The 13,803-nt window shown below is 43.0% G+C and overlaps 1 protein-coding gene across 1 annotated transcript in view; it reads left to right on the forward strand.

Moving 5' to 3' along the window:
- Cralbp (Cellular retinaldehyde binding protein) overlaps positions 1-13,803 on the forward strand; it is a 110,961-nt gene that overhangs the window by 65,034 nt on the left and 32,124 nt on the right. Inside the window, exon 2 of the mRNA XM_067156081.2 lies at positions 12,364-12,539. Within this exon, the coding sequence (XP_067012182.2) occupies positions 12,364-12,539 (176 nt within the window). The remainder of the gene's footprint in view (positions 1-12,363; positions 12,540-13,803) is intronic.

A 13,803-nucleotide genomic window follows, 5' to 3' on the forward strand; every position in this document is an offset into this window, starting at 1 on the left:
GCGTCCTCAGAAGAAATCTCGACTGTCGAGTGGACTGTTCTCCGCGAAATGTAAAGAATTTCACTTTATTTTCTTGACACGGCATAAGCCCAAAAACCTATACAGTATCATGTCTATAAGTACGGGTCGTGAAAGCATCAATGGCAACAATAAGAATAATAATCTAAGGAGTGGAGAATCTCCTTAATCACGGCCGAAATCGACATTCATGCCACTACCTAAAAAATCGAGCGCAAAATATTGTTGTGACTTTTCGAGTCGGCTTCTAGAACTCTTTCTGAAGGTAACACACCAGATAATCTAATGGTTATGTGCAGACACTATCGGGAGAACACAATTCGGCTTTCGCAATGCATTTTAGGTACAAGAGAGGCCTTGTTTAGTGTCTAGGTTCTATTTCAAAGATGACGGGATATCAACATCTATATCTGTCCCTCTGTGGCTGGGGGCGGTGGAATAACACCCACGGTATGCCCTGCATGTCGTAAGATGCGACTGAAGGGGCCCCAGGAACTCTGAACTTTGGAGCGTGGGTTGGTGACCACAGGGCCTTCAGTTGAGTCCTGGCATTGCTTCCACTTACTTGTGCCAGGCTCCTCACTTTCATCTATCTCTCCGACCTTCATTGGTCAACTCTTGTTCCTTTCCGTCCGCGACGCTAGTAGTTTTCGAGGGCTGGGGAGTCATTTTCACGCCCTTCCTGAACCTTGTCTTTCTTTGGCCGATACGTTTAATTTTCGAAGTGTCGGATTCTTTTCAATTTTTCTCTCTGATTAAGTGCCATACAGAGGGTGGTTGCCTAGTTGTACTTCCTCTTAAAACACCACTTCTATATCTCCTTCGTTAACTTCATGAAATTATTTGATAGTGTTAGAACTGACAAGCTGATCACTATATTGAGGGGAATCGGTATAAAAGAGCAAGATTTGAGAATCGTCAGCAACTTGCATTAGCTCCAAACAGCTTCTATACGCATATCCAAGGAGAAGAGACAGAGGAGATCACGACACAACGAGCAGTCCGGCAGGGATGTGTTTTGTCGCCCCTGTTACTCAATATACAGTATATATTCGAAGATAATTTTCCAGGAGGCAATGGAGGATCTTGACACATGGAAAATATATAATAATGTGTGGGTGTGAGAGATGAATCTTCGTGGCAACTTTTTACGACCAGATGCCCTTCCTGACGCCAACCTCATCAGAGAAGATAATGAGATGAAATGAATGACGTGATATATGATAGTACGAATGAAGAGGGTGAAACCCAGTGCCGGCACATAGCCTACTCTTGTCGAATAAGACGAAGGCCGTCTGCTCAAGGCTTCATCTGACGGACGAATCACCAACAGCGTCATATGCCGTCAATCCATATGAACACTGCGGAGAGAGGTCCGGCTCCATGGCTAAATGGTCACAGGGGTCCCGGGTTCGATTCCCGACAGGGTCGGGAATTTTAACCATAATTGGTTAATTCCCCCGGGAGTCAAATCAAAGGACCTGCACCTGGCGAGCGGAAGTCCTCGGACACATCCCGGCACTAAAAGCTATACGCCATTTCATTTTTACTGCGGAGAGGTTTTTAATTGAATCCAATTGTTATTATTATTATTATTATTATTATTATTATTATTATTATTATTATTATTATTATTATTATTATTATTATTAAATCAATTTAGTAAGGCTCGGCTTGTGCCGATAACATAATGGTCTGACTCGGCCAATGTCGCCAACCCACGCTCCCAAGTTGAGAACTTCTGGGACCCCTTTTAGTCGCCTCTTACGACAGGTAGGGGATACACCCGTGGGTGTTATTCTACCGCCCCCACCAATAGCGGGCATGCAGTGAGGCACATGTTTCTTTTGGCTAATATATCCCCACTGTGTGAAAAGGCACTTAAAACCAGGGGCTTGTTTCCTTTCTTGGTATTTCAACAGTAGGTTATTAATATTTCATGCGACACAGTTATTTCTTCATACTTTCGCATAATGTAAATGCACAGATGATCTCTCTATTTTATTTTGTATTTATTTGACAATTTGCTTACGGCGACGATGGGAGAGGAAAGGACTAGAATTGGGAAGGAATGGGTCGTGGCCTGGATTAAGGTACAGCCCGGTGTGAAAATGGGAAACCGCGGAAAACCATCTTCTGTGCTGCCGACAGTGGGGTTCGAACCCACTATCTCCCGAATGCAAGCTCACAGCTACATGACCATTGTTGTTGTAAAATACAATTTTAGAGAATTTACTTGCCTACAATTCTTTTAAATTATACGGTATTCTTAATCCGTTTATCGTCCAAGGTTGGTTTTTCCCTCGGACTCAGCGAGGGATCCCACTTCTCGCGCCTCAAGGGCAGTGTCCTGGAGCATAAGACTCTGGGTCGGGGATACAACTGGGGAGTAAGACCAGTACATCGCCCAGGCGGCCTCACCTGATATGCTGAACAGGGGCCTTGTGAAGGGAGGGGAGATTGCTTTTTTTTTTTTTGGTTGCTATTTTCCTTTACGTCGCACCGACACAGATAGGCCTTATGGCGACGATGGGATAGGAAAGGCCTAGGAGTGGGAAGGAACGGCCGTGGCCTTAAATAAGGTACAGCCCCAGCATTTGCCTAGTGTGAAAATGGGGAACCACGGAAAACCATCTTCAGGGCTGCCGACAGTGTGATTCGAACCCACTATCTCCCGGATGCAAGCTCACAGCTGCGCGCTCCTAACCGCACGGCCAGGGGAAGATTGGAAGGGATAGACAAGGGAGAGGGAAGGAAGCGGCCGTGGCCTTAAGTTAGGTACCATCCCGGCATTTGCCTGGAGGAGAAGTGGGAAACCACGGAAAACCACTTCGAGGATGGCTGAGGAGGGAATCTAACTCCCCTCTACTCAGATGACCTCCCGAGGCTGAGTGGACCCCGTTCTAGTCCTAGTACCAGTTTTCAAATTTCGTGGCAGAGCCGGGAATCGAACTTAGCCCTCCGGGAGTGGCAGCTAATCACACGAACTACTTCACCATAAAGGCGGACCTTTTAAATTATATACTTAACAAAATATTATATCTTGATGAGAAACAGGTCCACTGAATAGTACAGTTACATGTTAGGCTCCACTGTACAGTAAAATGGATGGAGCAAGTGAAGAGGCAAGTAACGTCGACCCTTTGTTTGACTTCATTGGCAAAGCGTTTATCATAAAATCTTGTATCCAAGTTTGTCCTGCATGTTTGAATTTTTATTCTGCTTTCTTCAGTTCGACTCCTACCTTTTAAAAATTAGCAACTCTATGCATTGCGAGATACAACTGCACGCCTCTTCTTATACAGCGGGAATAAACAATGGTGCACTTGGAATTCACCGTAATACTGTGTATCACCCTGTAAAACAGAGGTGATTTAGCAAAATTTTGTCTGGCCGGTATTTTTAATGAAATGAAATGGCGAATGGTTTTTAGTGCCGGGAGTGTCCGAAGACAAGTTCGGCTCGCCAGATGCAGGTCTTTTGATTTGACACCCGTAGGCGACCCGCGCGTCGTGATGAGGATGAAATGATGATGAAGACGACACATACACCCAGCCCCAGTGCCAGCGAAATTAACCAATTATGGTTAAAATTCCCGACCCTGCCGGGAATCGAGCCCGGGACTCCTGTAGCCAAAGGCCAGCGCGCTAACCATTTAGCCATGGAGCCGGACGGTGTTTTTAATAAAACATGAATTTACAAAAGGAGGAGCTGGTAACACTGTAACTGCGTACGATGTGGCTAAGTAGAGGTCACACTGAGCACAAAGCTATACTAGAGCTGTCTGGTTAACTCAGTGAGACGAGTCAAGGACGTGGGAAAATATTAACCACAAACGCCGGTGTTCGAGTCTCGCTCGCATGTGGTTTTTTGTTCTTCTTTCAGCTAATGTATCAAATTGCATGCCATTTCATTCTCTACAATGCAGCGCCCCCCCCCCCCCCTACTTTTACCTTTATTTCAGCACTGAAACATGGGATCAACTTGTTAGAGATGTATACAAACTCCTTTTCCTTCATAACACAAATAAATCCAATGAGAATAATAGGGGATACAGTAACATCAGCTGTATGAAATGAGGTACAAAAATTAAATACAGTACATTACACAGAGACATACTTCTTTACTTTTGGAGTCCAGGTTTTTCTTACGTGAGACAGTACCTACATTTATGGGCAACGGTCTCTTCAGAGACCCAAACATTCCCAAAAGTTTGGACACTCATTGTATAATACTTTGATGGACTCTACTCAACACATCTACATCCAGCACTGCCGAAGCAGCAAATAGGTAAGCTATGTCTTGCACGTCCATAGGCAGAGTAGCATAAACTTGCTTCAAGTGTTCCTACAAATAAATATGTAGTGCATTAAGGTCTGGGGAACGTGGAAGCCAGAACATTGTACCTCCACAACCAATCCATTTCCTTCAATAATCGGGTTTCAGTTCTCTTAACAACCCCCGACCGTTTCACCCTGCCCCATCTGGCACTCGCCCTTTCCATCTGATGAACACCTCCCCGGAATACCGTTCTCCCCACAGCATCCTCACAAATCTATTACGCTTCAACGTGCGACAAGAGGATATTGCCGATATCCGTAGCGCTCTAACGGGGTAATAATCAAAGTCAACGGGGAAGCAGCAACTGTACATCTCACTCACATCATAGGAGCCACCCAGTTCGGATACAGCACTCCTTTCAAACCCCTATTTCAGCCCACGATGAAAACCCCACCCCCTCCACTCCCACATAGTTTATTTAGTTGCATCATCCTTCATTACAGACAACAAGTTCATCGCCGATCTTATTATGGAAGGCGTACCAAACATAAAAGCCTTTCGCATAAAAAAATACATCGGGGCCCACATTTTTGATACGTATTCTGCTTCCCAGTTTTTTTGTTTTTCTGTGGCGGTATGCAACGGTACAACGGCACGTTTTTCTCGAAAGAAACAAAAGAAAATGCATTGGAAGTTATTCGGAATATTCATTCATTCATCCCGAAAACTTCATCTCTCAATCACTCATTATTAACCTTCGTGGCAGATACATACATAATTCCATGCCAATCAATGAAGGACTTAAAACAATCAGCAACGAAACTTCACAGAAAACACTCTCCCTAACTTAGCCATGAGGCGACACGCACACTCGGCAAATTCATACCACCCCCTCCCCCTTTACCCGATTATTATTATATTCCAATTCAACACGCCTTCAGGATGGGAATTGAAAACTTTACATGATAACGACGTATACCCTTTAAACTTGGTGTTACATTAATGCGATCTCATTTTTACAGTTAGCACAATTTTTTCGCACATGTGTGACTTGGTCAGCGGAAACAAAACAGCACTTCTTTGCTAAGTCACACAGAACATTTTTCACCAGCATTGACGAGATGCTTCTGCAAGCATTGATAGTGTTGATGCCCGGGCTAAATATAAAACACACTGAAAGACATGTCACGAGGCATAAGAAGGATGCTGGGTTTATCCGACGAATAGTTTTACGAGTATAATTATGCTTCTCCACGAACTTCTATATCCAATCTACAACATTATTAGAAGTCATTTACGGATTTTCAACACTGGTCATTACTAGTGATCACACATTCATGGCTCGTTGGTATTGAACGTGATTCCGCTGATTGCATGATGAGTGCTGAAGTCGGTTGCTGAACGCCCAAGAAAAAGAGGGAGAACACGAATGGGATTACGCATGAATAATACAAAAAAAAGGTCGAGGAAACAGTTGTTCTCTCCAAAATGGTCCAGCGAAAAGATCTTTAGAACCTGATTAGAACCAGTTACAGACTATAACAAATATGAAGTGTAAAGCATACAATATGATATTATTTTGGCGCGAAGAGAATTGACTTAGCAAAAGCCAGCGACATCAAAATAGCGAGAAACCTACACTCTACACAAAATACTTTGATGATGATGATGATGATGATGATGATGATGCTTGTGTTTAAAGGGGCCTAACATCTAGGTCATCGGCCCCTAATGGTAAGAAATGTAATGACATTTTAAAAGTCCAAAAGTCATCGACTGACCAGAATTCAAAACGTGATGAAAAATGAATGGATGAATGTGAATTAAAAATAAACAGCGGATCCAGCTCCAAATATTGAAAGTTAAAAATCATCCAAAATTAATTCACTGACTAGAATTAAAAAATGATGTTGAACAATGATGTCAATGGTTATGAACTGTCCGGCTCCATGGCTAAATGGTTAGCATGCTCGCCTTTGGTCACAAGGGTCCCGGGTTCGATTCCCAGAAGAGTCGGGAATTTTTACCAAAATTGGTTACTTCCCCTGGCACGGGGACTGGGTATATATGTCATCTTCATCATCATTGCATCCTCATTAAGACGCGCAAGTCGCCTACGGGAATCAAATCAAAAGACCTGCGCCTGGCGAGCCGAAGTCCTCGGACACATCCCGGCACTAAAAGCCATACGCCATTTCATTTTTTTTTTTTTCATTATTAACTTAAAACAATCAGTTGATCTGACCCGCAATGCCCCACCTTCCCGGAAACTAACTTAAAACAGTAGTGTCCACTGACCAAGGGGCTTCCAAAGCACAATCCTGAATCGATGATGCTTGTTGTCTAAAGGGGTCCAAAGTCCAGGTCAACGGCCCCTCATAATGGTACTTATCGCTAGGAAAGTAAGAATCATGGTATTTCTCATGTAGTGGTACTAATCACAGGTAGTGTAATACGCACAGGTAACGCAGACTTATGGTGATTATCACATTATGGCGCAGTCCGACTCGTTGGCTGAACGGTCAGCGTACTGGCCTTCGGTTCAGAGGGTCCCGGGTTCGATTCCCGGCCGGGTCGGGGATTTTAACCTTAATTGGTTAATTACAATGGCACGGGGGCTGGGTGTATGTGTTGTCTTCATCATCATTTCATCCTCATCACGACGCGCAGGTCACCTACGGGTGTCAAATAGAAAGACCTGCACCTGGCGAGCCGAACCCGTCCTGGGATATCCCGGCACTAAAAGCCATATGACATTTCATTATGGCGCAATCATAAGCAATGCAAACCCATGGTGTTCCTCACATAGGTGTACTAATCACAGGCAACGCCCAGACCTGTGGTGTTTTTCACATAATGTACTAATCACAGGCAACGTAAGCCCGTGGTGTTCCGCATATAGTGGTACTAATCACGGGTACTGTAAATCCCACCCTGATTCACACTGTGTTGCTACTAATCACAAACCTATTGCGTACCTAACACAGTGGTACTACTCGCAAGTAAAGGCGACCCATGGTGTTCCCTGCGTAATGGTACTAATTGCAAGTAGGCTCATGGTTATTCGATCATCCCTTGATCGCCCCTTTTAGTCGCCTCTTATGACAGGCAGGAGATGCCGTGGGTGTATTATTCGTCTGGGTCCCCTATCCACAAGGGGTCGTGTGTTTGATCCGCGAGAGCTATTTTATTTCGCTCAAGTCCGCCGGCAAGCCGGTTACGACCCCCCTATCCGCCACCTGGGACTCGCCACGTGGGAGTATCACCTCTCCCCCTGCTACACCAGCGTAGTAGGTTCGTGGTTACTCGCAAGTAAAGGCGACCCATAGTGTTCCCCGCGTGATGGTACTAATTGCAAGTAATCACATGGTTCTAATTCAAACATCCCTTGGTCGTCCCTTTTAGTCGCCTCGTACGACTGGCAGGGGATACCGAGGGTGCATTATTCATCTGCGTCCCCCACCCACATTGGGTAGAAGTACTTTCCCCAAGTGGTCCAGGGTTAGCGATAATAATTTTAAGAACCAATTATTTTGTAACGTAAATGGCATTTTTTTAGAAATGCTAAAAGTCACTAACTCAAATAAAAAAGTATGAGAAAGAACACTTCGAAACTAGTATCAATATTTTTTTTTAAAGTTGCTTTACGTCGCACCAACACAGATAGGTCTTATGGCGACGATGGGACAGGGAAGGGCTAGGAGTGGGAAGGAAGCGGCCGTGGCCTTAATTAAGGTACAACCCCAGCATTTGCCTGGTGTGAAAATGGAAAACCACGGAAAACCATTTTCAGGGCTGCCGACAGTAGGATTCGAACCTACTATCTCCCGAATACTGGATACTGGCCGCACTTAAGCGACTGCAGCTATCGAGCTCGGTCATCAATCATATTTAGTCTTTCATAGTGATGATAGCTACTTAATACCTCTATGCTTAAAAAAAGACAAATTGAAGTACCGATACGGTAAAATATTTTTCTTTCCAAACTTTGGTATAAAACTTTGCGATAAAAAAAAAAAGAACTTAGTTCCTTCGCTACACGGAGAAGTATAGACGCATGGATATGTTTTTGACATAAATGTCTTATGCCTTGGAGTCATCTAAAAATTTGCATTACGAAAGTTAGCGGTTTTTTTTTTTTTTCTTCTTTTTACTTTACAATGAAAGTTAGCGTGACAGTAGTGTAACCCTAGCAACCTTGTTGCAGGCTGTGGTATAAGATATGTACGGTTGGCCAGACAACGCTTACCTATAGCAACCGTGCAGGCTTTGTCTTATGGCTGGTGGTTATCTGAAACTCTTCAAGATCATACCAATTGTGACTTACGGTCTAAATTGTATATGGGATCATCTCACCTTGAGGGACACGAAAGAAATCGAAAAGGTGAAGGCAAAATATTTAAAGAGATTTCTTTTCATTTTCATATATACACCTTCAAGGCTGGTTTATGAGTTAACGACAGTATTTCTTTATAGAAGATATGAGATCCATGATGATGTTACCATCTAATTCACAAAGCGAAACAATATTGCGAGTGATGAACGAGAAGAAGACGTGCCACGTATCAAGCAGCGTTCCTGGACGCAAATTGAAGAAGAATGGTATATTACAAAAGGGCAACGGGGAAAACAATACGCTGCAGTCCAACCATACCCTCCTCATTCACCTTGGTTCTCCAAATGGAATGCTTGTCGCCGATACATCACTTCTCTTATTCGCATGAGGTTCAATCACGGCAGTTTTGCAAATCATCTCTATCGGATAGGAGTCCTAAACTCGCCCTACTGTTCGTGTGACCGCCAAGCAATCGCTGACCTCAACCACATCTTCTTCTCGTGCCATCTTTATAATGTACAGCAGTAAAAATTTATAACAACTTTACTTTAATTGAACTTCCAACTACCACTCAACATCTAGTGCATTTTATCATCCCAACAACCAGAAGCGTATAATGCAATCGCCATATTCTTAAAAGACACCGATTTAAGATTATAAAGTTTGACGTGATACTACTTCAGAAAAACTACGTAAACATACTACAGTTGCAGTGTCCCAATTTGTTCTTTTTTCTCTTCGTATGTGTGTGCGCGCATTCTGTACGGGCTCGGAACGTAATACCAATATAATACTATGGAAGATTCATATGTGTATATGTTTTCTCAGTGTATATTTAATGTATATGCTTTGTTATCTAATGTATTTCTAGCTGGCTGTTTGGTCTGGCACCTAAAGCCAATAAATTAAAAAAAAAACGAGAAGAAGAAGAATCTCATTTGGTTGGAGTTCTACGGCAGCTATGACTTGTGTTGAGTGGACACGGTCGAGATTTGAATTGAGACACACTGTAATACGTTTTCCAGTGCATAAATTTCACCATAGAATTTGTAAGAACAAGAAGTTTCATGAACCATCCCCAGAATGTATTTGTGAAAGGTGTAAACAATTTTGCGACATATATCACACATTATAGTGCACAAAGAGGGCGTTATGAATTACGCAACTATGTAGCGAGTGATTCATTTATCTTGTTACTTTAATATTGTCTTTCTTTCTCATATATATGGTCGTTGGCTGTTATAAATATAAATAACATTTATTATCTGAAATTAGCAGCTGTTGACCGAGAGGCATATTAATGATCATTTGATTTTCGCAAAAGGAAAAATGGTTTCTTTCTTTCCTGTCCTTGTATACACAGATGACGTGCAATACACTGGTTGCCATGGTTACCGTAGTGTCGGAAAAATGTGGACGCAAAACTGTCCATGCGAATTCTAGATAGACTCAAAACCCTAAAACATAGATCTTTAAAAACGTGATGATTTCCTTAGGGTCCGATTCAAGAACAAGACTTTATGAGGAAAAATCGACTTTGTACCCACCAAATTCACTATTTCCCCATTTATAGACGAGACTTTGCTTCAAAGTCACCAATGGCGGACATTCTAAACATAATCCAGTTTGTGAAACATTTTCATTGTGTCCAGGAGATTATCCAAGCTCCACATACTCCTCGTCGAGTAATACGAGATGCGCAAAGCACGACTGAGTTCTACAGGGATAACAAATTCAATTTCCTTATTTAATTGACCTTTGTTGTATCAATATTTGGTCATCCTCCATGTATAAGGAACACTCACAGCACACAGACAAAAATATCAATATTGTCAGCGCAAAAGTACATATAAGAAATGAAAACCACATCGTCCACATTCTTCAAGTACATAACACCACACTGAATCACTCTTCTGGGAGGAGAGGCGAAGAACAAACAAAACACTGGCAAAAATGCGATGAGCACAAAGTCAAATTTGAATATCCGCGATTCTCAAAAAGTCCATCACAGCATTAAGAACTGCATTGTTTTCACCATGCAACACCAATGCAGCGCTGGTCGGGAACGGCACTTGTAGATAACATAGTTCAGCTAAAAAACTGCTTCAAGAAGCATCATAAGGGCCACACTTAAACAAAATGTGGTTGAGATCTCTATCCCCCACATACTGACACCGACAGCGCGGTGAATCCAAAACCCCTATGCGATGTAGATGTGAAGAGAATGATCTATGATTTAGCAATCAAAATTAGGTATAGATTCGATAAACGAACTCACGATGTTCGCAGGTGCACTAATGACAGATAATCGAAGAGAACTGCCTATTCCTCCAGTTGGCCTACAACTACTAATTGCTGTAAGATATGTATGCCACGGGTAAATATGAATTACTATACTTTCTCATTTATCATGTATTTATTGCAATGTTTTTACACGTAACTTATTGATGTTATGTTAAATGAATAAGCGCAATGTTCTAGTTAAAGATCTTATTATTTTATTACAGACAATTTTCGACTACTTTCTGCTTACTTATGAAGTGTAAGACAGCCAACTGTTAGCGGAATAATTAGAAGGGTATCTGTACTGTTTGCCAGGGAAAGACTTCAGTTTTTCAAGTTTTCACAAGCTGAACATCTTTTTTATTTTCTTATAGTCTATGATTGAGAAAGGGGCTGCCTGGCCGAGGCGGTAAAGGCGTGCTCGGTTCGCCCGGAAGGACGTGGGTTCGAATCCCCGTCAGGAAGTCGTAAAATTTAAGAAACGAGATTTCCACTTCCGGTGCATATGGCCCTGAGGTTCACTCAGCCTACACCAAAAATGAGTACCAGGTTAATTCCTGCAGGCAAAGGCGGCCGGGCGTAGAGCTAACCACTCTACCCCCATCACGTGCCGAGGTTAACAATGGTGGAAGCATTTACCTTCCACTCCTCCAAGGGCCTTCATGGCCTGTACGGAGGTGACTTTGTCTTTGTCTATGATTGACAAAATGAAAGACGAAAAATTACAATACCCTAGGCCAAATCAAAAATAACTAAAAGTGCTTGATGGAAGTCAGTCTTCCCTAGTTTTCTATTATTACATACATCATCAAATCCAACCTCAAATACAGTTCATAAAATCTCGACTTTGCAAAATCTACTTCAGCCAAAGTGGATTTTGGAGAAAGTAGCGTCTATGAAACAGACTTTTTTTTTTTTTTTTTTTTTTGCTAGGGGCTTTACGTCGCACCGACACAGATAGGTCTTATGGCGACGATGGGATAGGCCTAGAAGTTGGAAGGAAGCAGCCGTGGCCTTAATTACGGTACAGCCCCAGCATTTGCCTGGTGTGAAAATGGGAAACCACGGGAAACCATCTTCAGGGCTGCCGATAGTGGGATTCGAACCTACTATCTCCCGGATGCAAGCTCACAGCCGCGCGCCTCTACACGCACGGCCAACTCCCCCGGTGAAACAGACTTAGAGCGAAGTTAAACTTTCCTATGAAAGTCGACTTTGTGGAGTATCCGTTCAAAGCCTTGCCTTCTTGAATACGAGCCTTAGGACTGGCGTTCTGTAAAGTAATTTTAATTTTAGTGATTAATTGTTGAAAAGAAATTTGTAACTGTGATGGAGTCAAATATTTGTCAGGTAACGGTAATTCAATTAAGCTACTTTTTTTTCCACCGCTGATATTATGTAATTTGTTGCAGTTTATTTATGCAGATACGCATTCTGTTTTACAGTTCAACCAAGATGACCGGAACCGACAGAGAGCCAGAAGATGGAGGTAACCTTCCAACGGAGGTGGAGAATGTAGCACGCAAGGAGTTACGGGAGGATCCCAACACTCGCAAACAGGCCCTACGACTCATGAGAGAGTGGCTGGCAAAAAACAGGGACATCAGCAATTGTAGAACAGGTAACAGAAATGTCTTTTTCAGTGTTGCCAACTAATAATTTGTTTCCCCGTCATACCGTCCGGCTCCATGGCTAAATGGTTAGCGTGCTGGCCTTTGGTCACAGGGATCCCGGGTTCGATTCCGGCAGGGTCGGAAATTTTAACCACAGCACGGGGAGTGGGTGTATGTATCGTTTTTATCACCATTTCACCCTCATCACGACGCGCAGGTCGCCTACGGGAGTCGAATCAAAGACCTTAACCTGTCCTCGGACACCTGCCGGTACTAAAAGCCATTTGTCATTTCATTTTTCCCCGTCATACCAACACCCGAAAATCCACCAAAATCCGTCATAATAAAAATAATAAGGTTACCTACCCAGTATTTCTAGGCCTAAATAAAAAGAAAATGTAAACATCTTTACTTACAGACAGTAGCGGCGATTAGGAATAAGTGGGAGGGGGGCACAATAATTTATGCAGGGTGTTTCCGTAAGAGCGTGTAAAAATTTAACAGGACAGAGAGAATGCTCCACTGAACAATTTGAGGTAGGGAACCTGTGATCAGAAAAGTCGATATGACCGAGCTTGATAGCTGCAGTCGCTTAAGTGCGGCCAGTATCCAGTATTCGGGAGATAGTAGGTTCGAACCCCACTATCGGCAGCCCTGAAGATGGTTTTCCGTGGTTTCCCCATTTTCACACCAAGCAAATGCTGGGGCTGTACCTTAATTAAGGCCACGGCCGCTTCCTTCCCACTCCCAGCCCTTTCCTGTCCCATCGTCGCCATAAGACCTATCTGTGTCGATGCGACGTAAAGCAAAAAAAAAAAAAAAGAAAAGGTCGTCATGGAAGTAAACTTATCTACCCTTTGTCTCACATTACTGTTCCCCAGCTTATTTACAACTAACATGCGAACAAGTTTACATGTACTGTGCCGTTTATTTACATGTACATTCATTATTTCCTGTTAGAAAACAAGGACGTCATGATACAGGTTTTGTTTACTTTACCCGTCCATAAGGTGGCTCTGTTGTATCGTATTTACATTGTCCCATGACGGAACGTGCTATGAATCACGCATGCATTGAGGTTGATGACCCGTCAGTTTCCGTACATTTTGTGAGATAGAGAGAAAATGTGCCTGCTGTCATTTCTTGATGGATGCAGTACTTTTGCATCCATCTCTTGGCACAGGCCAGAGTAAAGTGTAGCTTCCACCGAAGTCCCAGTCAACATCCATGGCTGTGACAATATGGAAGTTGCTGGGGTATGGGTAGCGCTGA

This window comes from Anabrus simplex, chromosome 12 (genome assembly GCF_040414725.1).
Source record: "Anabrus simplex isolate iqAnaSimp1 chromosome 12, ASM4041472v1, whole genome shotgun sequence".
Lineage (NCBI taxonomy): Eukaryota > Metazoa > Arthropoda > Insecta > Orthoptera > Tettigoniidae > Anabrus > Anabrus simplex.